We start from the raw sequence: 23847 nt of genomic DNA, 5'->3' as shown, positions 1-23847 counted from the left end.
CTTGGAAGTAATGGAAAGAATTAGCAACAACGACAACTTTCATCGTTTAAGCAATTTTATTTCAATTTCAATTAGAGCAATGAGAAATTTAACAAAAATATTAATTAATTAATGAAGTTAGTTAGGCAAACGCAAAATTCACCCCCACTGTGAAGTTAAAACAAAGTATAACTTGGTGGATATTTCGATTGCAAAGAGTTAGTCGCAAATTTAACACTGTGACTCCATCCTAATTTCTCATACATCTGTGAAAAGAACTTCACATTAATTACCCATCAAAATTTAATTAATTAGTTACTAACCTCAATTAAACTTTTCTCCAATTCAATACTAGGCTTCTCTTCAAGTTGCTTACTAATTGCTTTAAGTGCTCTACCATATTGTTTATGAGCTTTAGCGTGTTTTTCGGTAAATTGTAGTGCCTTAGCATCGAAACTATCAACCCATTTTTGAATTTCGGTAAAAACTTCATCAACATCAGCTAAAGTGACGGGTTTAGATGAATCTTCCGAGCTTTTAACATCCTTATCTCCTCTTTCTAATAAATCGCACAATGCTGAGCCTTTTTTAACCAATGCCTCGATAACGGCACTTTTTTGCTTTTCCTGACTAAAAAAATAGGTTAAAATAGAATTAGACCTAAAAAAATCAAAAGTTAAGAGTATCATACGCTTTATAGACAGTTGGGTCTTGTTTCTTTCCATTTTTAGCAGCGAAAAACGCTAATAATTCCTTTAAATCAGTTGAGTTTAGAATTTGGTCACTTAGTTTAACAATTTCTTTCAAGGCATCTGTTGGACGTTCTTTGTTAGTGTCCAAAAACTGAATTCGAGCTATTATGGCTTGAACATTATCAGCGTGTTGTCCTATTACTTCTTTGTATAACTCATCGGAAGCTGAACCCTGCAATCTTTATGATAGGTTATGGTTAAATACATATCAACGGAGTATGAAAGTATACGCTATACTTTGGTATCCATGTAATTTTAATATCCCTTAAAGCTTCAGCGTATTCTTCATCAGGGGTTTTAGTTTTTTCTGGTTTTGGCGAAGATGCTTTCTTAGGGGCTTCAGGGATCAAGTATTTTACGGGATAGGTATCCTGAAACGACAATACTAATTAAGGATATGTGTACTTAACATAAAATTAACGAGGAAATTACCACTTTTTTACCAACTTCATCCTTAGCGTAACTTATACTTCCCAATAAATAATGACCAGGGCTTCCGGTCTTTGGTAACCTAATATTAATTTAAGTAAATTATTTTTAACTAACTAATATAATAATTAACCACCCGAACGTACTTATCACTTGGTAATGGTACAATATATATCGGGACAGTTTCCCCTTTTGCCAATTTCTTTGAATTGGCTTTCTTACCATCTGTAGCGGCAGTTGGCCATGAATAATACATGTCTAAAGTAATGGGGGAAGCTAGTTTAAAAACAACTTCGAATAAACTATCAGTTAGTTTCTCTAATAAGGCCTTGTTTTCGTGACGGACGCCTAATTTGATGGTGTAATCTCCTTTCTCTAATTTAGTGCTGTATGTATGCTGAAATGTCAATGTTATACAAAGTTAATAGCTCTCGATGTTTTTTGGCATTTAAGAATGTTTCAGTTTCCATACATTATCGTTAGTATAATCTCCAGCTAATATCAAACGTTTGTTTGAATCAAATAACATCCATAATTGCGAATCGTATTCTGATTCGTAAAGATATTCGCAAAGTAATGGGAACTTTGGTGAAACTTCCGCAGCTTTTGTCTAAGTTAATTTTGAACGAGTTGTGAACGTTAGCTTAGTGTCATTGATTGATATGAAAGACACAATTTATGTTAACGTACAACATTGAAGGTGTAAGTTAATTGTAGTTCGTAGATTTGTCTCGTCTTTAATATCAAATCGCGATGACCTAAGGGCACTATTTTATTATCGGTAGGTCGTAGTATAACTACGTGAGACTTTAAAGTCGCTGAAGGATGAATTTCTTCTTGTTTCAAAGTTGATGTGACGTCAACTCTATGAATACCGCAAGATGGTTGCTTAAATTTTGATATTATTTATTAATATCAACACTTGGGGGAATTTAATGAGTGGTATAATACCATCACAATTTCTGGTTGACTAGGTTTAATTCCCCTTAATGTGATAATGACATCAATGGGAATCTCTCCGATACTACTCCACCATTTAGCCAAACATATTTCTAAAGTTCTACACTCCTAAAAATTAAGTTAATTATTCTTAATTAGTACTAATAATCTAAAGTTCCATCGAAACTTTTCCTAACCAGAACTCTAAATCCAAAGTTAACTTCTCCAAGCGCGTCTAAGCCAAACATTTTCTTAAACTCATTAACGTGAGTTCCTCTTTGAGGTGCAATTTGTGACGCGTGTACTTCGATACTTCCCGCGTTTGTCTGATCTTTTGACGTAATTTTCAAAGAAGCCCATGTTGCCCCGACAGGAACATCAATGAATTGTCGAAATTCATTGTTTGGTTTCATAACCAAATCATTAATTCTGATTTCGTGTCGAATTTGGTCTTGAATTTTATCGGGTATTACAACAGTTATCGGAACTTCAAAGACCGCGCCTTTATCAGGATTACTCGAGTCATAGGCTCGAATCTGTTTACAGAAATGTTGTTTAGGGTTGTGTGTGTGTTAGGGGAGGGTATGGTAACGTACACTAGTGTAATGAACACCGTGTGGTAATCCAGTCGGGTCAATTTTAACCCCAAAAAGTCGTGCACCGTAAGGTTGGCACAAATGAGCGGGTGCGTGGACCCATGTGGCGTCACAAGCCAAATTAAAATTAACGTTAAAGTTAATCTTTTTAGTTGGTTCTAAAATAACATTTTTTCTTTAGCAAAACAGCAATTGCTTTGTAGTGTTATTGATGACGTACCAACTTCGATTTCATTAAGAAAGAGAGGCGTGATTTTAACCGAATGCACCGATGGTTTTACTAATTGGTATGCTTCTCTTAAGTAAATTCCATTATTAGACTCGTTAACAGTGACGCGAAAATCAACGTCTCGTTCCGGAAACGATTCCGATTCGAGTAAATAATCAAAAGCCTTTTCAACTTGTAATAATCCACCACCCATAGTTAAAGGATCATAGCCCGGTACTTTTAACGAAGTCAGGTTTAAGGCTCTTTCAACATTGTAAGGAGAATACGCGACACCTCTAGCTTTTAAACCAGATAGCATCAAAGCTAATTTGAATGAATAATAGAGACAAAACAATATAAATTCGTGTTTTTTTTTCTTTTCTTTTGATGTTAGACCCATTTTAGCGAGGGGGCCGTCGCTCCTTCAAATCTCGTACACCTGGATTTTTAAATCATTCAAATCACATAAAATCACTTCCCAAATCTAGAAAATCACTAAAATCGCTATGAAATCAATCAAATCAGTGAAATCAATCGTAAATCAGTCAAATCACTATACAAAGCAGTCAAATCAAGAAATCATCAAATCAATCAAATCATTAAAATCACTATGAAATCAACAGCAAATCACTCGAATCCCTACCAAATCATTCAAATCACTACCAAATCATTTAAATCGCATAAAATCATTTAAATCGCATAAAATCATTGAAATCATCGACAAATCATTCAAATCGCACCAAATCATTCAAATCGCACCAAATCATTCAAATCACTACCAAATCATGCAAATCGCACCAAATCATTCAAATCGCACCAAATCATGCAAATCGCACCAAATCATGCAAATCGCACCAAATCATTCAAATCCTCGTTAAGTCACCAGTCATTCAAATCATACAAATCGTTCAAATCATTTCCAAATCCTTCAAATCACTACCAAATCATTTCCAAATCCTTCAAATCACTACCAAATCATTTAAATCGCATAAAATCATTGAAATCATCGACAAATCATTCAAATCGCACCAAATCATTCAAATCACTACCAAATCATGCAAATCGCACCAAATCATGCAAATCCTCGTTAAGTCACCAGTCATTCAAATCATACAAATCGTTCAAATCATTTCCAAATCCTTCAAATCACATAAATCGAATCGAAATCATCGTAAAATCGTGAAAATCACTCCCAAATCATTCAAATCGGCTCCAAATCAGTCAAATCATTCTTAAATCAATGAAATCATCAAAATCGAGAAAGATTTCAAATCTCGTACGCTCTCATGAGTAATGACGGCCCCCTCGCATTTTAGCCTCTTACCAACTCCACCACAAACATTGGGTGAACTCATAGACGTTCCATTGTACATTCTACAATGTTCTAGCGTATAATTTGGCATCGAAGCGAAGGCAGCCCCTGGACCACTGACAGTCGCTCCTCTACCCCCATTTAATTTCGGACCTCTTGAAGTAAAAGTGTGATGCATTCCCGGTTGTTTCTCCCTCAATGAATATAATGCCACCATCATTTCAGGTGAACAATAAGCCCCCACGGTAATAAATGGTGTTGCACCGTGAGTTGATAAAGCTGGCCCTGAGTTTCCTGCACTCGTGATAAAAATAATCCCGTGCTTGTCTACCATTTCAGCCAATCTTTCTAAACACCGGCTATAATTTAAAATTGTTACATATTAATATTAATGTCTCGCTATAGTAGTCATTGTATTGACACCCCATGTTATGTCCTCATAGACCTTATTGGAGTCAAAGGATATTGTGCGGGTGCCATGCCATTATTAATTATATTGGGGGGAATTAAATTTAATTTAATTTACCCTCCAATCCAATGGCATCTTTCCCCAAAGCTCATGTTTATCAAATCACATTTTAATTCAATGGCTTTTATCACCGCTCGTGTTATACTAGCACCCGTTTCCATGGTGCTATTTAGTCTTCTGTCTGAAAGAACTATATTAACTAGTTGAGCACCAGGTGCTATCCCATTTTTATGGGGTTCTTCTGGAAAATACGCCGCCGCTATACCGGCAACGTGGGTCCCGTGAGTCCCTAAAAAATTATTTTACGTTACTTACTATAAATTTTTTACCTTAAACTGAGGGTGAAGTAGAAAGTCAAGTGATTTTTTATCGATTCTTCTACTAATTATAAGAGCAGTCTGCATAGTGAAACATTCAGGAAATACCAACTCCGAATGATTTTAAAATTCAAATTAGGTTCAGATTTTAAGGATAATTTTAAACAAGGACTGCATGCCGACCAATCGCGTAACGCCCTGCCTTTCTGTTAACAAAATTCTCGTGGCATGTTCCGTGTTGAATGAAATTTATCAAGAGATTTGATAAAATTAGGCGCGCGACGTGATAATCGTGGCGCGAGACATGGAGCATGCGTGCCACGAGAAATTTGTTAATAAAAAGGCAGGGCGTTACGCGATTGATCGGCAGTCCTTATTTAAAATTATCCTTAAAATCTGAACCTAATTTGAAATAATTTTAAAATCATTCGGAATTGGTATTTCCTGAATGTTTCACTATGCAGAATGGTCTTATAATTAGTAGAAGAATCGATAAAAAATCACTTGATTTTCTACTTCACCCTCCCTTTAAAAAAAAAAATAAGTTAATATTATTTTACCAGACAAAGTCACTATTTGTAGGATATTTCCTTCTTCATAAACGTTTATAGAGTAATTAAAACAATCTTTAAAGGAAGTTAAATTTAATTTAAGCCTATTTTTTGTAGCCAACTCCAAGAGTTTCCTTTTATATTTATACCTATCTTGGAAATTGTTCCATATTCAAATGTTTCACTGTAAGGTCCTAAAAGTGTACAATTTTCCAAATCCCCCATTTCAGATGTATCAATAACAGCCCTTTAATGATATATATCAGCTTAAAATTAGCTTTACCAACAAGAGTATTTAATTTTTTACACCATAAATGTATGGTAAAAAATAAAATACCTCCACATGGTACCATCATGAAAAACAACACAATCATAGGATACGCCTATTTTAAGTAATTTTTCGGTTGTTTTTAACATTTCAGCACGAGCTTCTAATTCTTCTTTCTCTAATTTTAGTTCAGCGCTCAACTATTTGGAAAGTTGTACATCGTTTTTTTTTTAGACTAGGAGGATTTATACCATTTATACACCTGGAGGCCAAGCTACTTGGTGATGCACTTTGCCCTCCAAGTAGCTTGGTCTCCTGGTGTAAATGGTATCAATCCTCCTAGTCTAAAAACGATGTATTCTATATTGTTATTAGCATAATTTATTAATTTATCAAAGTTCAAAATTACTTCAGTGGAGTTTGGGTGATCTTTTTCAAATTTTTGTAAAAGTTTAGCGATGTCAGTTTCAGCTTTATGCTGAGGCTCTTCCCAAAACATTTTCTTTATATTTTTTTCGAGCCTTTCTTCTACACCATCTCTTTCCGACTCTGGGTAGAGTTCTTTAGCATTTTTAATACCAATATGGTAGTTTCCTGAGGGATTTTTCCAAGAGGATGGTATCTAATAATCCCAAAAGAAACTCTAATCTATTTTGTTTGACAATTTAATTGAAAGAAAGTATTACCTTTAGCTTTCTGCCTGTCAAACCAGTAATTTCTCCATTTTCAGCTGTAACCACTGTTGAGGTATCCACATCCCCCGACCCAGAAGCGTCATACATGTCCACAATTTTAGGCAAACCATGACTAGTCACCTATATGTTAAATAGTTCATATTATGCCTGAAATCTTATACCAGCTGTCAGAGTTGACTTTTGACATTAATTAAGACATACACGCGGTTTTTACCTTCATACCACCATAAAAATGGTTTATAAGGGTTTAAATTTAGTACATAACAGTAATTTAAGGTATTTTACCTGTAAACCTGGTGCACCGGGGTCGACTCCAGTGTCAAAGATAGCGATCTTAATGCCCCTGCCATCATATTCCGGGTATTTGGCCAAGAAAGAAGTTGCGCCAGTTTCTTTTTTGGGCAATAAAGAACATAATGGGAATTCTGAGGTTGACATATCTTTATTTGACAGTTGAAAAGGCTTATTAATTAACGAAGAACAAGTACGGATTCTCTCCTTATTAAAGGTACAAAAAGAGAAAAGCCCTGAGTCACGGCGTTTGCAACTCAAGCTTCGTATCACGAGACGTACTTTAAACATTTGACCCTGAATGTCATAAGGTAGCGCGCTTTGATGAAGCCGCCTCGTGATTGGTTAAATCGCGCCATCTGTATAGAACCGGCGGCGTTTATTTGAATCTTAGGCGGGAACTTCGATGTGTAGGCCTAGTTGCATTCGCTATTGTGAAAATGTATTCACAATTAATTATTATGAACTTGTATTCTAACATAAAATACAATCGATCACATTGAATGAAATTTATAAAAATGGTAAAACCAGATATGCATTAATAATTAGGACAAATCGCAACCACAATCTTTATTTTTAATTAAAATAACTAGGCCTACATTTTCGACGTGCTATTACCATTTATAGGGGGGGCGGTGTAGGGGTCACAATATTGTTTGCGTTTTATTTGAAAAAGATTGATGGGTAATTTTTGACACTTATTTCAAAAGAATTTTCTTCCGCTTATTGTAATTGAATAAATCGAAAAGCAGTACAATATAAGTAATTCGCTGCCTTGAATAGATAAATCTCCTGAACAAACGTAAGAAATGATGGCGTGAAGTAACGAGTTCTCCCAGCTTCAAACAACCTTGTAATTTTTTATAAGCATTAGCTTTTTCTCTTTAACTTGGCCCTTGTTACTATTAGTAGAGGTATTTCAGGGTTATTTAGTTAGTTGCGATTCGCGAGTCGAACTATAACGACACTTCAAAGTACAATCCGCATCAACCGTTAAGATGAATATTGAATTCAACGGGAAAAGAGCTTTGGTGACGGGAGCTGGTAGAGGTACGGAATGCGTTAATGAATTAAAGGAGGTTGTTTTGAAGTAACAAAAATTTAATATGGGCCACTGTAGGAATAGGACGGCAAATTGCTAAAGATTTGGCCCAAGGTGGTGCCCATGTTTACGCCCTATCCAGAACAAAAGTTCATTTGGAGTCGTTATTGGAGGAATACAAAGGGGTTTGCATTCCATTTTGGTTAATTGTTCTTCATCATGTCAATATTATATCACCTTATCGGTTATAAATAGGCTGGGAAAATTGAGATAGTTTGCGTTGACTTGGAAGATGTGGAAGGCTCCCGTAAAGCGGTTGAAGCACTGGGTCCCATTGACTTACTGGTCAATAACGCTGGTATCGCTTTACCATCTCCATTTGACGAGATTAAAATGGAGGAGTTTGATCGTATGATGAGTGTTAATGTTAGGGCTGTTATTAACTTGTCACAGGTAAAATTACCCAAAATTCGCTTTAAAAGTACCTTTATCTGTAGTTTTAACTTAGGTTGTCGTAAAAAGCATGAAAGCCAGCGGTAAGGGGGGTTCCATCGTCAATATATCTAGCGTCGCGGCCATAAGAGGAACCGTAAATTTCAGCGCCTATTCCTCCACTAAATCCGCATTGGATAAAATAACTCAGATTATGGCTGTCGAGTTGGGACCGCATAAAGTAAACTAAGTCAAACTTGGTAGTTTCGGGGTAGACAGTAGATTCTGAATTTTATTTTTATATTATTTGGACTCTAGATAAGAGTTAATAGCGTCAATCCTCAGGTGGTTTTAACTGACATGATTTATGAAGCTGAGAAACAAATCCCGAATATTATTAAGTCACACGCGTCTGAGACACCATTACTGAGAGTTTGCAGTACGTAAGATTTTTCATCGCTTAAAAAAAACCCTCAAGTTCATACGTAATGAATTATACAGATGTTGATGACATCTCAAACGTTGTTATGTTTCTCTTGAGCGATAAAGCCGCTATGGTTACTGGCGTCGCTTTACCAGTTGATGGAGGGTTGTGCGCTGGAAAACCACCAGTTACTGAAGTTACAGCCTAATTGTTCTATGACGATGACTGTAATTGTACTGAAAGAAAAAATGTACTAACTACATTTGTTTTTATTAAATTGATTGAGTGCTTTGCGGCCTTCTAATCTCGACTCTGTCGTTATGAAACCTTATTCATTTCATCTATATTGTTCTAAATGAAGATGTCCTTGAGGACGACTTAGGCCTACACTCGTTGTAATCTTTGAGTGCCTTGTTTACTCTAAAAATACCCGTAGAAAAAGGGTTCGTTTTCTATGTAAAATTGATAAAAACTAAGGCACTTACAGACTACAGAGTATATCTATACGATATATTTAAAAGTAGTGTTTTAGAGATTTGGTTTTGTGTTGACGTGATTAGAAATTACAGCGTTTAAAAAATGGAAATTAACTTTGCTGGTAAACGTGCTTTGGTTACCGGAGCCGGGAGAGGTAATTAAAATTAATTTGGTTGTATTATATATTAAGGAGGGTTTTAGAGTACATAAGTTAATTGGTGTGTAATAGGAATCGGTAGACGAATTGCGGTCGATTTGGCGCAAGGTGGTGCCCATGTTTACGCCCTCTCTAGAACGAAAGTTCATTTGGAGTCGTTATTGGAGGAATACAAAGGGGTTCGCATTTTAATTTGATTAATTGTTTGTGCTTTATTATGTCAAAATTATGTCAACTTATCGGTTAAATAGGCAGGGAAAATTGAGATAGTTTGCGTTGACTTGGAAGATGTTGAAAGCTCCCGTAAAGCAGTTGAAGCGTTGGGTCCCATTGACTTACTGGTCAATAACGCAGGGTTCGCTTTACCATCTCCATTTGGCGAGATTAAAATGGAGGATTTTGACCGTATGATGAGTGTTAATGTTAAGGCTGTTATTAATTTGTCACAGGTAAAATTGCCCAAAATTGGCGTTAAAAGTGCCTTTAATAGCAGTTTTAACTTAGGTTGTCGTGAAAGGTATGAAAGCCAATGGTAAGGGGGGTTCCATCGTCAATATATCGAGTGTTACGGCCTTAAGAGGAACCGTAAATTTCAGCGTGTATTCCTCTACTAAATCCGCATTGGATAAAATAACTCAGATTATGGCTATCGAGTTAGGACCGCATAAAGTAAACTAAGTCAAACTCGGTCATTTTGGGTAGACATTAGATTCTGAATGTAGTTTTTTTTTGTTGTTGTTGGAGCCTAGATAAGGGTTAATAGCGTCAACCCTCAGGTTGTTTTAACAGACACGATTTATAAAACTGAGAAAAAAATCCCGAATATTATTAAGGGACACCTGTCTGAAACACCATTAATGAGAGTTTGCAGTACGTAAGATTTTTCCATCACTTAAGAAAAGACATAAAAAGCTACTAGCAAAGAATAACCATTTTATATTTTGGGAAATTAGTCAAGGGAAGCCAGGGAATTTTGCTAGTAGTTGATTATGTCTTTCTGCTGTTAAACCCTAAGTCCATACGTAATGAATTAAACATATGTATATAGATGTTGATGACGTCTCAAACGTTGTCATGTTCCTCTTGAGCGATAAAGCCGCTATGGTTACTGGCGTCGCATTACCAGTTGATGGAGGTTTGTGCGCTGGAAAACCACCAGTTACTCAAGTTACAGCCTAATTGTTCTATGACGATGACTTTAATTATACTGAAGGAAAAAAAATGTACTAACTACATTTGCTTTTATTAAATTGATTGAGTGCTTTGCGGCCTCCTAATCTCGACTCTGTCGTTATGAAACTATTATTCGTTTCATCTATATTGTTCTAAATGAAAATGTCCTTGAGGACGACCTCCATTAACTCGTTGTAATCTTTGAGGGCCTTATCCCCGTATAAAAACGGCACATTTTCAATGTAAAATTGATAAAAACTAAGTCGCTTATAGAGTATATCTAAATGATTATATATAAGGAGTGTTTTAGAGATTTTGTTTAGTGTTAACGTGGTTAGAAATTACAGCGTTTAAAGAAATGGATATTGATTTTACTGGTAAACGTGCTTTGGTTACTGGAGCCGGGAGAGGTAAGGAAAATTAATTGGGTTTAATTATATATTAAGCAGGGTTTTAGAATACATAAGTTAATTGGTGTGTAATAGGAATTGGTAGACGAATTGCGGTCGATTTGGCGCAAGGTGGAGCCCATGTTTATGCTCTATCTAGAACTAAGGTTCATTTGGAGTCGTTATTGGAGGAATACAAAGGGGTTCGCATTTTAATTTGGTTAATTGTTCTTTACATTGTCAAAATTATTTCACCTTATCGGTTAAATAGGCAGGGAAAATTGAGATAGTTTGCGTTGACTTGGAAGATGTGGAAGGATCCCGAAAAGCGGTTGAAGCATTGGGTCCCATTGACTTATTGGTCAATAACGCTGGATTCGCTATACCATCTCCATTTGACGAGATTAAAATGGAGGATTTTGACCGCATGATGAGTGTTAATGTTAAGGCTGTTATTAATTTGTCACAGGTAAAATTGCCCAAAATTGGCGTGAAAGGCGCCTTTAACTGCAGTTTTAACTTAGGTTGTCGTGAAAAGCATGAAAGCCAATGGTAAGGGGGGTTCCATCGTCAATATATCTAGTTTGGCCGCCATGATTGGAAAAGCAACTTTAAGCGTGTATTCTTCTACTAAATCCGCATTGGATAAAATAACTCAGATTATGGCTGTTGAGTTGGGACCGCATAAAGTAAATAAATACAAGTCAAACTCGGTCATTTTGTGTATACAGATTCTGAATTTTCGTTTTATTATTTGGACGCTATAGATAAGGGTTAATGGTGTCAATCCTCAGATGGTTTTAACTGACGCGCTCTATGAAGTCGAGAAACAAATCCCGAATATTATAAAACAATACGCATCTGAAACACCGTTGCTTAGGGTTTGCAGTACGTGAGAAATTTCCTAGTATAGTTTGTCTCTAAACTACACTAAATATAGGTGTAATAAATTATACGTATATAGATGTTGAGGACGTCTCAAACGTTGTCATGTTCCTCTTGAGTGATAAAGCTGCTATGGTTACTGGCGTCGCATTACCAGTTGATGGTGGTTTGTACGCTGGAAAATCACCAGTTACTGAAGTTAAACACTAATTATGACGCTGTCTGTAAATGTACTAACTTCATTAACTTTCATTAAATTGATTGAGTGCTTTGCGGCCTCGTAATCTCGACTCTGTCGTTATGAAACTTTGTTCGCTTCATCTATATTGTTGTAAATGAAAATGTCCTTGACGACCTCCACTAACTCGTTGTAATCTGAGTGCCTTGTTTACGCCAAAATCCCCGTATTAAAACGGCACGTTTTGAATGTAAAATGATAAAAACTAAGGCGCTTATAGAGAATATCTATGAGATATATATATAAGAAGCGTTTTAGAGATTTTGTTTAGCGTTAACGTGATTAGAAATTACAGCGTTTAAAGAAATGGATATTGATTTTACTTGTAAACGTGCTTTGGTTACCGGAGCCGGGAGAGGTAATTAAAATGAATTTGGTTTAAATAATTATATATTAAGGAGGGTTTTAAAATACATAAGTTAATTGGTGTGTAATAGGAATTGGTAGACAAATCGTCATCGATTTGGCGCAAGGTGGAGCCCATGTTTATGCCCTATCTAGAACTAAGGTTCATTTGGACACACTTGTTAAAGAATATAAGGGGGTATGTCATTAACTTAAATGGCAAAATAAAAATTAATTAGGAAGTGTGGTCTTGAAAGCCGGGCAAAATCGAAGCCGTTTGCGTCGACTTGGAGGATGTTGAAGGGTCCCGCCAGGCTGTTGAAGCCTTAGGTTCAATTGACTTGTTAGTTAATAACGCGGGAATATGCACAATGGCCCCATTTGATGAAATGACAATGCAACAGTTTGATCAAATGATGAATGTGAATGTTAAAGGAGTTATCAACCTTTCTAAGGTATTTCGGGAAACTCAAAATGTCTTACCCCTCATCAGGATAATTTTTTTTTTTTGAATTACCGTAGGTTGTTATTAAGGGGATGAAAGAAAGAGGTCAAAGGGGGTCAATTGTCAACATCTCCAGCATTTCATCGATGCAAGGCGAGTTTGACGCCAGCGGTTATTCCTGCACAAAATCAGCTTTAGATAAACTGACCGAAATTATGGCAATTGAATTCGGACCTTTTCAAGTAAATTTTAATAAGCTGAAATTGTTATTAATTGGCTTGCCTTTCGAATATTGAAGAATTTTGTTCAACTTTTGGGGTGACGTTTTTATAGATTAGGGTTAACGCTGTCAATCCCCAGGTGGTTTTGACAGATATGATGTACAGTATCGAGGAAACGATGCCTGGCATTATTAAAGAGTACGCGGAGAATACTCCATTGCAACGCGTTTGCAGTAAGATTTGATGGGAACTTGATTTGATTGGATAGGATGATTATTGATGAATGGTTTGGATGTTTTAGACGTTGAAGACATATCAAATGTGGTCATGTTTCTGTTAAGCGATAAAGCGGCGATGGTAACTGGTACAAAGATACCAGTTGATGGTGGGATTTTAGCTGGGAAACCACCCAAACCACCTGGCAATCAGAATAGATACGTGTAGATGAATCTCTCTTTTCGTTAACGACGCTCTTACTTCGCAACTAATTAACTAAGATTGTAATTAATTAAACTCTGATTAATTACGTAATTGAAATCTGAGTAGAGTGAATAATAAGTGAATAAAACCTTATTTGACTGACTAAATGTGGCTCATTCAATCGTTAATCTAGTCTTTTACCCAATATCTAAGCGGTTCATTTAAATTTTAACGCGCTACCCACTAATGCTTATCCCGTGGATGTAGAGTTTTGTATGAATAATTGCATATTACATGTACTTCTTTTAAGTCATGGAAGAATTCATTTTAATAGCAATTAAGTTCTTTCTACCTACTGAAAACAGTAATGATTGATATTGAGTTTAAACTCAATAGTGAAAGAACAACCCCCTAACAGTTTTTTACCTATGTTCTTTCTAACTAGTGTTCATCAAATGGTAAATGGTCGTGTGATATTCAGTCCTTAGTTAGAATTTATTAAAAATGAATATAGATTTTAGTGGTAAAAAGGCCTTGGTTACCGGAGCTGGTCGAGGTACTTAAATTATATCTATTAATTATCTTCGAGTATTCTAATTGTCAATTAAAAACCCAGGAATTGGTAGACAAATAGCTAAAGATTTGGCGCAATGTGGGGCGCACGTCTACGCTCTTTCTAGAACTAAGACTCATTTGGATTCTTTGTTACAGTCAAGGATGGTTCGTTAAGCCTAATTTCTTAATGAAAATTATTAAGTGACTTAAGATTAATATTTATAAGGATGACAAAATAGTAGCGGTATGTGTTGACCTTGAAAATTTAGACCAGGCACGTCAAGTTGTCGAAGCTTTGGGTCCAATTGACCTTTTGGTCAACAATGCCGCGGTTGGGGGGTCCCAACCTTATGACTCAATTGATTTGGATGATTATGACCGTATGCTGACCATTAATGTTAAGGCTGTTATCAATATTTCTCAGGTAATTTTACCAGTTTAGGGTTAGGTAATTTGATAAATTTAAGAGTTGAAGTACTTCCGAAAAATAGGTTGTGATCAAGGGTATGAAGGAACGTGGGCAAGGAGGTGCCATCATTAATGTCTCTAGCGTGTCCGCTTTAAGGGGAGTGGCGTTTATGAGCGCTTATTCCAGTAGTAAAGCTGCCTTGGATAAATTAACTCAAATCATGGCCATTGAACTAGGACCGTATCAAGTAAAACCTTCAGTATTTGTTGACTCCAATTCATTTTTTTGATGATGGCTTCTCAAAATAGATTAGGGTCAATGGGGTCAATCCCCAATCGGTTGAAACTGACATGTATCGCGAGTTGTTGGAAGAAAATCCAGACGTGGTTAAAGATAGAGCAGCCGAAACACCTTTGCAAAGAATTTGCAGTAAGATTAAATAAAACGTTGTAAATATGTTCTCGTAAACAAAATGATGAATTTTCTGCGTAGATGTTGAGGACGTGTCCAATGTGGTACTGTTCCTCCTAAGCGATAAAGCTGCTATGGTTTCCGGCGCTCAAGTACCGGTAGATGGTGGTTTATTGGCCGGAAAGGCCCCACCACGAAAATAGGTGTATTTAATCTCAAAATTGATTAAAATAAAGGTTTAAATTTATCAAAATGGTGATACAAGCAATCTTTGTACCTCCCTTCTGATAACAGAAAATCCTTCACTATTTTCAAATTGTATCCGATTAAACTAAACAGTGATAATGATTAACGGCTGTAAAAAATATCCTATTTATTACTCTTCTTTGAAAATTAAAGATAAGGCTTCTGATTGTTCTTTAAGAGACGTGTACAGTTTAATCTGTAATATGAATAATTTATATATCTTCAAATGCTTGGGTGGCTCTTTTAGTATCTTTGCGCTGAACATTGAAGTCGTTTAATTTTCAGTTCTTAGAATTTAGTAAAAATGAATATAGATTTTACTGGTAAAAAGGCATTGGTCACCGGAGCTGGTCGAGGTACTTAAATTATATTTATTAACTATATATCTTCGAGTAGTTTCAATTTAACTAATTGACAATTAAAACCCAGGAATTGGTAGACAGATAGCTAAACACTTGGCGCAATGCGGGGCCCACGTGTACGCCCTTTCTAGAACCAAGACGCATTTGGATACTTTGTTACAGTCACAGATGGTTCGTTAAACCGAGTTTGAATAGTTAAGCCTATTTTTTGATAAGGGTTAAATGACTTAATGAAAAATATTAATAAGGATGGCAAAATAGAAGCTGTGTGCGTTGACCTTGAAAATTTAGACGAGGCGCGTCAAGCTGTCGAAGATTTGGGTCCAATTGACCTATTGGTCAATAATGCCGGGGTTTCATGGGGGAAACCTTTTGATGAAATTGATTTGGAGGAATATGATCGTATGTTGACCATTAATGTTAAGGCTGTTATCAATATTTCTCAGGTAATTTTACCAGTTCAGGCTTAGCTAATTAGAATAACTTAACGAGTAAAATTAATTCCGAAAAATAGGTTGTCATTAAGGGTATGAAAGAACGTGGTCAAGGAGGTTCCATCGTTAATGTCTCAAGCATAGCAGCTTTAAGGGGACTGGCGTTAATGAGTGCTTATTCCAGTAGTAAAGCTGCCTTGGATAAATTAACTCAGATTATGGCCATTGAACTTGGACCATTTCAAGTAAAACCTTCAGTACTTGATGAAGTACTCCAATTTATTTTTATTTTTCGATAATCTGTCAAAATAGATTAGGGTCAATGGTGTCAATCCTCAATTGGTTGATACTGACATGGGGCGTGCGGCGTTTGATAGATACCCAAACTTTATTAAGGAAAGAGCGGCCGAAACACCTTTGCAAAGAATTTGCAGTAAGATTTTATAAAACGTCTGAAATATGTTCTCGTAAACCAAATGATGAAATTTGCGCGTAGATGTTGAGGACGTGTCCAATGTGGTGCTGTTTCTCTTAAGCGATAAAGCTGCCATGGTTTCCGGTGCTCAAGTACCAGTAGACGGTGGTTTATTGGCTGGAAAGGCCCAACCACAAAAATAGGCGTATTAAATTAAATAAACCAGAATTAATTTAATGTCCTTGGAAATAAATAACATTTACATCACAAGCTTTAGGGCATCTTTATTAAAATCGTTGATATTCTTCTGGCATCGTAATTCTGATAAGAAAAATCCTTTACTCTCTTCAGCATGAGATTAAACTGAACAGTGATAACGATTAATGGCCGCATTTAATCCAATTTCTTTCCCCGCTTGATTTTTTTTATAATTAAAGATAAAGCTAACCATTGTGCATTAAGAAACAAAGACGGTTTATCTGTAATTGGAATTTTGTTTATCTTCGTTCTTTTAGTACCTTCGCGCTGAACATTGAAGTCGAGTAATTTTAAGTTCTTAGTTAGAATTTAGTAAAAATGAATATAGATTTTAGTGGTAAAAAGGCCTTGGTCACCGGAGCTGGTCGAGGTACTTAAATTATATCTATTAACTATCTTCCAGTAGTTTAATTCTAATTGTGAATTAAAACCCAGGAATTGGTAGACAAATAGCTAAACACTTGGCACAATGTGGGGCGCACGTCTACGCCCTTTCCAGAACTAAAACTCATTTGGATACTTTGTTACAGTCAAAGATGGTTCGTTAAGCCTAATTTCTTAATGAAAAATTATTAAGTGACTTAAGATTAATATTTATAAGGATGGCAAAATAGAAGCGGTGTGCGTTGACCTTGAAAATTTAGACGAGGCGCGTCAAGCTGTCGAAGCTTTGGGTCCAATTGACCTTTTGGTCAATAATGCCGGGGTTTGGGGGTCGCAACCTTTTGACGAAATTGATTTGGATGTTTATGACCGTATGCTGACCATTAATGTTAAGGCTGTTATCAATATTTCTCAGGTAATTTAGCCAGTTTATTCTTTAGCTAATTGATTAACTTAGAGTTGAAGTACTTCCGAAAAAAAAAAATAGGTTGTCATTAAGGGGATGAAAGAACGTGGTCAAGGAGGTGCCATCGTTAATATCTCAAGTTTGGGATCTTTAAGGGGGTTGGCATTTATGAGTGCTTACACCAGTAGTAAAGCTGCCTTGGATAAATTAACTCAGATTATGGCCATTGAACTTGGACCGTATCAAGTAACCCTTTACTTGTTGACTCCAATTTATTTTTTGTATGATGGCTTCTCGAAATAGATTAGGGTCAATGGGGTCCATCCCCAATTGGTTGAAACTGACATGGCCCGTGAGTTCTTGGAAAAGGATCCAGAATCGGCTAGAAAAAGAGCAGCCGAAACACCTTTGCAAAGAATTTGCAGTAAGATTTAATGAAACGTTTTAAATATGTTCTCGTAAATCAAATGATGAATTTATTGCGTAGATGTTGAGGACGTGTCCAATGTCGTACTGTTCCTCTTAAGCGATAAAGCTGCCATGGTTTCCGGCGCTCAAGTACCAGTAGACGGTGGTTTATTGGCCGGAAAGGCCCAACCACAAAAATAGGCGTATAAAATTAACTTAAATCAGATTAAAAAAATACTTATCTAAAAGAATTTATTTAAAATTAAATGGGAATAAATACAATCGGGCTTAAAGACAAAATCGTTAAGTTTGTTATCACTAAAAACAAATGACAGTTGGCTTGAATTGTGATTGGTTATGATGAGTTTAACTCGATGTTGGCGATGATGGGTAAATACGTTTAAGACTTGGTCTCCTGTATTCGACCTTAGGTTGAAGGTCCTTTGTGAATAGGACTTCGTTAATGGAATGAATGACTCCATCTTGGGCTACGATATCGTGGTTACCAATTCGGACACCGTTGGCTGTATAATGATCTATATTTTCAAGGAGAAGTTTGTGGTAAGTCTTACGTTTTTTAAGTAATGTTTTTTGTTTACGTGTACCTTTCTCGCGTTTGATTTGAATTTGAATGTCTGGGTTCATGGTTGAGTATGAGAGACCAGTATCAGGTACCCATGATGAGAAATGAGCTCCAGGTACGATATGCTTCAAAAGCAACGTCTTCAAAGCGGGTTTGTCGAAAGTTAACCATTCCAATGTTCTACGTGGTAATTTAGCAAAGGCCGCGTCGCTAGGAACGAAAATAGTGTGTGGTCCTTTGAGATCTGTAATTAATTTAACTGGGTTAATATTTGATATTGTAATATAAAAGAGGTAGGCCTTTATGTAGTTATAAAATTACCATGGAGTTCGTCTTCAAATAAACCAGCTTCTTGAGCTAAAGCGTAGAAACGAGTGAAAGTAGTTGTTGCTTGCATGGTTTCCGCCATGTTCTTGGATGGTAGTGGGTATAGGACGTTGTCAATGACGTGGATCATACCGTTTGACGCCCGTTGAGATGCTTTAGTGATTGGAAGACCATTAACATAGTAGTTCTGTGGGAATATAATTAATTAATTAATAAATTTTAACCGTGATTGTGATTTAAGAAATATTATGAAAATTATATCTTACCCCTCCGTAACTATTGAAGAATATCTTCATTTTGGGTTCTTCAGTCTGGTAGAATCGGACGCCTTCGAGTTTTTCGTCCGTCTCACCATTTTCTGGATGTACTCCTTCGATTATATGGTACTTAAGTACTTGCTTCAAGAAGGCGTTGTCTCGTGTCAGTCTGTAGTAGACATGGACTGGTAGTTTTGAGAAGGCAGCGTCTGATGGAGCGAAGATTGTAATTGGTCCCTTGCTGTTAAAGATGTCTCCCATTTCGGCACGATTAATTAAGGTAAGAAACCTCTTGAGGTCCAAACTTTGGCATAAGTCTTTCATTGTGGGGAATTCTTGTTTAGGGATAGAATCTTTCTTGTCCAATCCTTCTCCTGGTGGTCCGAATGGTTTTTCAGGATCCAAGGAACCGCTTGGCCCAGTAGGTTCATCGGGGACAATGTGTTCTGATTCGCCAGGGATAGGGAAGACCTTTTCGGGTACTTCAGCGTGAGGTTTGGATTGTTGTTTGTAGTCGCTATCCTTAGTTTTATCTTGACCTTGATGTTGGTTTGGGTTGAATTCGTCTTTTCCTACTACTTGAACACCTTGGGCTGGCGTATCAGAGTTGCTTTGTACGTGGGCATGAACGTGACCTGCATCAGGTTGTTTGTTATCGGGGTTAACTCCGCCATCATGGGGTTTCGATGGGTAATTGCCGCCTACGTGGACTGGCCTTTCAGGATTGGATGGGCTGCTGTGATGGTCTTCTGGTTCTAGTGGCGCTTTTTCTTGGGTGTGGATTGGGTTTATTGGTTTAGGGTATTTGTCTCCAGAGTAGATAGGTTCTTCGCGGTTAACACCGGGGTATTTGTTGTCAGGGACGGAGCCTTCTGGTTTAATTGGATAAGTTTCGTCTGGAATTGGTCCATCTGGGTTTACAGGAGTTAGATCTCCGCCTCGAACGGGTACTTCTGGATTAACTGGATATTTATCTCCACTGTTAACTGGTCCTTCTGGGTTTAGTGGGTATTTATCTCCACCTCCGATTGGACCTTCGGGGTTTATTGGGTATTTATCTCCACTGTTGACTGGCCCTTCTGGGTTTAGTGGGTATTTATCTTCACCTCCAATTGGACCTTCTGGGTTTAGTGGGTATTTATCCCCGCTGTTGACTGGCGCTTCAGGCTTTAGAGGGTATTGATCTCCGCCTCCAATTGGTCCATCTGGGTTTACGGGGTATTTATCTCCACCTCCAATTGGGCCTTCGGGGATTACAGGGTAATTATCTCCACCACTGATTGGGCCTTCTGGTTTTACTGGGTATTTATCTCCGCCACGGATTGGGCCTTCTGGGTTTACTGGGTATTTATCTCCGCCACGGATTGGGCCTTCTGGGTTTACTGGGTATTTATCTCCGCCGCGGATTGGGCCTTCTGGGTTTACTGGGTATTTATCTCCGCCACGGATTGGGCCTTCTGGGTTTACTGGGTATTTATCTCCGCCGCCGATTGGGCCTTCTGGGTTTACTGGGTATTTATCTCCACCGCTGATTGGACCTTCTGGGTATTTATCTCCACCGCTGATTGGGCCTTCTGGGTATTTATCTCCGCTGCTGATTGGGCCTTCTGGGTTTACTGGGTATTTATCTCCACCGCTGATTGGACCTTCTGGGTATTTATCTCCACCGCTGATTGGGCCTTCTGGGTATTTATCTCCGCTGCTGATTGGGCCTTCTGGGTTTACTGGGTATTTATCTCCGCCGCTGATTGGGCCTTCTGGGTTTACTGGGTATTTATTTCCACCGCTGATTGGACCTTCTGGATTTACTGGGTATTTATCTCCGCCGCTGATTGGTCCTTCTGGGTTAACAGGGTACTTATCCTCACCACTTCGAACTGGCCCCTCTGGGTTTATATCTTTTGTGAGATCATAAACAACGGGTTTTTCTGGATGAACATGACTTGGTTTAACCGGACCATCAGGACTTAAGGGATATTTATCCTGGGTATAATGTGGCCCCTCCGGTTTTACTGGATACTTATCATCAGGTTTAACGCCATCTGGATTCAATGGCTTCTTATCTTGGCTGGGTTTATCTTGACTTTTATCGCCTCCATAAATTGGTCCTTCTGGTTCCAATGGCTCGTAATTTGTTGGGGTATCGGGCTTAGCGATTTCAATCTTGGGTTTCTGATGATCGGAACCAATTCCATGATCCTTGCCTTGACTCAAAGTTTTATCGTGATCGAAAAATGGTTCGCGAGTGTCCGTGTTGGGGTCTTGCGTTACGAAGTCGGTTTTGTCTTTGTTGTCGTAATAAAGGGGCTTAATTTTACCACCGCCAGGTCTCAAGGAGTGATTGGGTCGATTGTTAGGCGACGGAATATCACCACCGTCATGGTAAACTGGTACGACAATGTCAGTACTCACGTGCTTCTGACCATCCACGGATCCTTCTGATTTATCCTCAAACGGTACGTAACCCTGTTTGTCTTGGCTACTAAATCCATCAACCGGTTTTCGTGGCAAATCGTGTGTTGTTGAGGCTGCGTCGGACCCAAAACCACGACCGTTACCATGCCCATAATTATGCGGTCTGAAAACACCGTGGTACCCTCCGACCCCACCTCCTGTACCTAATCCTTTCTGTTGAGGTTGTACGTTGGTACCATCAGGAACTTTAGACTGTTGTACCCATTTACCATCCTTTTCAATTGGATGCGACGCGACTAAAGTAACACCGACTGTCACTATGAAAAACATTTTTTTGAAAGATGCCACCATTTTTGTGGCTAAGCCTAAACTGTTCAATCCGAACTACTTGAGATTCGGAGTTGGTTTGATTCTAACTTGAGGTGATGAAGAGGGTTTTATATACACACACCTTAGAATAGTGTATCTTCTTAGAAAACTTGTACGTAATAACGTGCAATAGCTTTTAAATCTAAGGGAGGGAGGAAACAATTCATTCCAGAGACTAGGTTGGTGCTCCTGCTGCCTGGTAACGTTTCTTGGGGGAAAGGGGGTTGAAGGGATGCTACCGGTTGCCGGTGGTCCTGCTGCATCTAACCAATCAAGAAGGCGTAACCCCTTTTTTATGAAAGTTTAAAAAAAGGACTTCAAACTAAACTTTTCAAGGTTACCATTAGGTAATTCTTTCGGAGATCCCGAGAACCGAATCTGAATCTCTCTACGTATATTTTTAAGCGTAGATTTTAAATTATAATGGCTTCCTTCCCTTCTCTGCCCCTTCTGGCAATGGTTTTTGGTTTAACCCTCCAGTTTTTCATAAGTGAAGCGGATACAAATCGTTTTTAACCGTAATTCATGACGTAATAGAAGTCAGTTGTCATTATACTAGACTTGATGGGATGAAGGTTTGTTATTTTTTTGGGAAAGTTATGAACTTTTGAATCCAGTTTTATTCTATGGAAAAAATTATATTTATATTACTTTTAAAGGCATTGAAGCGATTGAGGATTTCGGGGATTGTAATTTATTCGAGGTTCTGATCGCACAGTATTACTAAATCCCTTGGAACAAAATGTTGCGAACATTTAGGCCTACCATTTTTGTAACACTCTGTACAACAAAGAATATTGTTTAAAATGTCTCAGTTCTTTTCCCGAAATGTACTACAGTGAAGTATCTACTTATATCTGAAACATTCTAGAAGTTAGCGTGAAAAGCAATTTCGTAATTGAAAGAACTTCAGAGATACGAACAAAACTAGGTGAGCTAGCTGTTAGCAAACCATAATATACGGTCTACTACGTAGGAAAATCGTAGAAATTAATTAAACTTTAACAGGAAATATATAAATTTTTTTCCGGTTTTGATGTTTCACAAAATATTCGAGGTCTGAGTTACGCATTGTTTTTCTTTGAATTTTATTTTATTTTTTTATTTAAGTTTGACATAAAATTGCTTTAATCATCCCAAGGTTAATTATGAAATGATTCTTTTAATCATTTTAAAATTTAAACCAACCAAACACCGCTACATTTAGGTGATTAAAATCATTTTCTAACGATGATCAAAAACCTTGAACTTGTTGAAAAGAAGAAGATAAAAGTGAAATTTTCTTTCAAGTCTCTCTATATATAATAAACACGTGATCGGGCTAATGAACTCTGGGTAACATTCGAAGCAACATGGTTGGTTGAATTGGCTTCGAGAATCCCGTTTAATATAAAAACGCCACGCATGGCCTTGAGGATATAATGGTCATTAAAATTTTAAAGAAGGCTGGTCATCAATTTTAACCCTTTTATCGTCAAAACATCTGTCCCCGAGCCATTTGCATTCGTAACTACTGTTTAATGAACTTCTTCGTAGCTTTAAATTTAAAAGTTTTAACCGTGGGGTAAAGCAACCAATCACTTTGAATTGTGAAAGTTTTGGTCTATAAAGGCCTTTTCAGACGGTACAACTTTTTGAGTCCTTTAGATGAGTCAACTTCAGTTTGAATAAACTAGTTTGGTCGTGTGAACAGAAGTTAGACAAGTGGAACTACCAAATTGAAACGTTATCACTGACAAATTTTTCCTGACTCAACTTTTTGACCCATCTAGTTGAGTCAAAAATTGTATCGTCTGAAAAGGCCTTAAGAACCGAGGGGTAAACCATTTATGATAAGGATCTATTCCTAGAATTCTCTTAGTTACTTTCGAAGTGATTTGCCCCTTGAAATCTTGACCACGAAAATCCTTCTAGACGTATTTTCACGTATATATTTATTTATTATTTTTTCAAACTATGTATTTTTAAGAGATAATTTCTTTGGTTAGAAAAACCCCTCATTAATGCTTTGTTTAAATCTTGGCACGAGTGTTCTTTTCTAAGAAAACTTGATTAACAACTTCCACCAATTACTTTTTATGCGAGTTTTCCCATCCTTCCTTTGTTATTATTAAAATTAATAGTCAATCAAAAGGATAATTCTCGGAAAATTTC

The 23847-nt window shown here is 37.2% G+C and overlaps 10 protein-coding genes across 11 annotated transcripts; 8 read left to right on the top strand and 2 right to left on the bottom strand.

Annotated features, from left to right (window-relative positions):
- Positions 1 to 37: 37 nt before the first annotated feature.
- TppII (Tripeptidyl-peptidase II) lies at positions 38 to 7108 on the bottom strand. Its single transcript, XM_089838053.1, has 20 exons — positions 6801 to 7108; positions 6507 to 6635; positions 6230 to 6442; positions 5890 to 6020; positions 5702 to 5799; positions 5562 to 5627; positions 4742 to 4973; positions 4228 to 4574; positions 2916 to 3227; positions 2696 to 2853; positions 2297 to 2635; positions 2112 to 2228; positions 1851 to 2048; positions 1633 to 1770; positions 1307 to 1557; positions 1164 to 1242; positions 969 to 1102; positions 671 to 910; positions 303 to 609; positions 38 to 245 (listed from the first exon to the last, which is right to left on the bottom strand). Exons 1-20 carry the CDS (start codon positions 7095 to 7097, stop codon positions 156 to 158), a joined length of 3876 nt encoding a protein of 1291 aa, XP_089694179.1. The 5' UTR covers positions 7098 to 7108; the 3' UTR covers positions 38 to 155.
- Positions 7109 to 7444: 336 nt separating this feature from the next.
- On the top strand, positions 7445 to 8099 carry LOC149677072 (D-erythrulose reductase-like). Its single transcript, XM_089838584.1, has 2 exons — positions 7445 to 7856; positions 7927 to 8099. The coding sequence occupies exons 1-2, from the start codon at positions 7805 to 7807 to the stop codon at positions 8097 to 8099; spliced, it is 225 nt and encodes a 74-aa protein (XP_089694710.1). The 5' UTR covers positions 7445 to 7804.
- Position 8100: 1 nt separating this feature from the next.
- On the top strand, positions 8101 to 9175 carry LOC149677071 (L-xylulose reductase-like). Its single transcript, XM_089838063.1, has 4 exons — positions 8101 to 8301; positions 8357 to 8521; positions 8599 to 8719; positions 8782 to 9175. The coding sequence occupies exons 1-4, from the start codon at positions 8242 to 8244 to the stop codon at positions 8910 to 8912; spliced, it is 477 nt and encodes a 158-aa protein (XP_089694189.1). The 5' UTR covers positions 8101 to 8241; the 3' UTR covers positions 8913 to 9175.
- A 12-nt stretch (positions 9176 to 9187) lies between these two features.
- On the top strand, positions 9188 to 10621 carry LOC149677070 (L-xylulose reductase-like). The gene is made up of 6 exons (XM_089838057.1): positions 9188 to 9335; positions 9411 to 9517; positions 9590 to 9787; positions 9843 to 10007; positions 10088 to 10208; positions 10387 to 10621. Exons 1-6 carry the CDS (start codon positions 9284 to 9286, stop codon positions 10515 to 10517), a joined length of 774 nt encoding a protein of 257 aa, XP_089694183.1. The 5' UTR covers positions 9188 to 9283; the 3' UTR covers positions 10518 to 10621.
- A 184-nt stretch (positions 10622 to 10805) lies between these two features.
- Positions 10806 to 12075, top strand: LOC149677069 (L-xylulose reductase-like). Its single transcript, XM_089838058.1, has 6 exons — positions 10806 to 10921; positions 10997 to 11103; positions 11172 to 11369; positions 11425 to 11589; positions 11668 to 11788; positions 11865 to 12075. The coding sequence occupies exons 1-6, from the start codon at positions 10870 to 10872 to the stop codon at positions 11993 to 11995; spliced, it is 774 nt and encodes a 257-aa protein (XP_089694184.1). The 5' UTR covers positions 10806 to 10869; the 3' UTR covers positions 11996 to 12075.
- Positions 12076 to 12192: 117 nt separating this feature from the next.
- Positions 12193 to 13621, top strand: LOC149677068 (L-xylulose reductase-like). Its single transcript, XM_089838056.1, has 6 exons — positions 12193 to 12381; positions 12461 to 12567; positions 12626 to 12823; positions 12891 to 13055; positions 13147 to 13267; positions 13336 to 13621. The coding sequence occupies exons 1-6, from the start codon at positions 12330 to 12332 to the stop codon at positions 13476 to 13478; spliced, it is 786 nt and encodes a 261-aa protein (XP_089694182.1). The 5' UTR covers positions 12193 to 12329; the 3' UTR covers positions 13479 to 13621.
- A 259-nt stretch (positions 13622 to 13880) lies between these two features.
- Positions 13881 to 15167, top strand: LOC149677067 (L-xylulose reductase-like). The gene is made up of 4 exons (XM_089838051.1): positions 13881 to 14433; positions 14501 to 14665; positions 14727 to 14847; positions 14911 to 15167. Exons 1-4 carry the CDS (start codon positions 14392 to 14394, stop codon positions 15030 to 15032), a joined length of 450 nt encoding a protein of 149 aa, XP_089694177.1. The 5' UTR covers positions 13881 to 14391; the 3' UTR covers positions 15033 to 15167.
- Positions 15168 to 15286: 119 nt separating this feature from the next.
- On the top strand, positions 15287 to 16556 carry LOC149677066 (L-xylulose reductase-like). The gene is made up of 6 exons (XM_089838049.1): positions 15287 to 15431; positions 15505 to 15608; positions 15686 to 15883; positions 15952 to 16116; positions 16184 to 16304; positions 16368 to 16556. Exons 1-6 carry the CDS (start codon positions 15380 to 15382, stop codon positions 16487 to 16489), a joined length of 762 nt encoding a protein of 253 aa, XP_089694175.1. The 5' UTR covers positions 15287 to 15379; the 3' UTR covers positions 16490 to 16556.
- Positions 16557 to 16706: 150 nt separating this feature from the next.
- LOC149677065 (L-xylulose reductase-like) lies at positions 16707 to 18042 on the top strand. The gene is made up of 6 exons (XM_089838050.1): positions 16707 to 16914; positions 16980 to 17083; positions 17146 to 17343; positions 17416 to 17580; positions 17638 to 17758; positions 17822 to 18042. Exons 1-6 carry the CDS (start codon positions 16863 to 16865, stop codon positions 17941 to 17943), a joined length of 762 nt encoding a protein of 253 aa, XP_089694176.1. The 5' UTR covers positions 16707 to 16862; the 3' UTR covers positions 17944 to 18042.
- On the bottom strand, positions 17978 to 21917 carry LOC149677064 (uncharacterized). 2 transcript variants are annotated; one of them, XM_089838048.1, is made up of 5 exons: positions 20028 to 21917; positions 18919 to 19985; positions 18647 to 18839; positions 18348 to 18569; positions 17978 to 18278 (listed from the first exon to the last, which is right to left on the bottom strand). In XM_089838048.1, exons 1-5 carry the CDS (start codon positions 21673 to 21675, stop codon positions 18109 to 18111), a joined length of 3300 nt encoding a protein of 1099 aa, XP_089694174.1. In that variant the 5' UTR covers positions 21676 to 21917; the 3' UTR covers positions 17978 to 18108. The 2 variants fall into 2 exon arrangements, with proteins under 2 accessions (XP_089694174.1, XP_089694173.1); XM_089838047.1 differs by having other exon boundaries at positions 18919 to 21916.
- Positions 21918 to 23847: the final 1930 nt, after the last annotated feature.

The sequence above is a fragment of the Phalangium opilio genome, unplaced genomic scaffold, assembly GCF_054372755.1.
Source record: "Phalangium opilio isolate 3A_F unplaced genomic scaffold, DU_Popi_V2 ptg000045l_1, whole genome shotgun sequence".
NCBI lineage: Eukaryota > Metazoa > Arthropoda > Arachnida > Opiliones > Phalangiidae > Phalangium > Phalangium opilio.
This window is presented reverse-complemented; position numbering and strand designations above follow the sequence as displayed.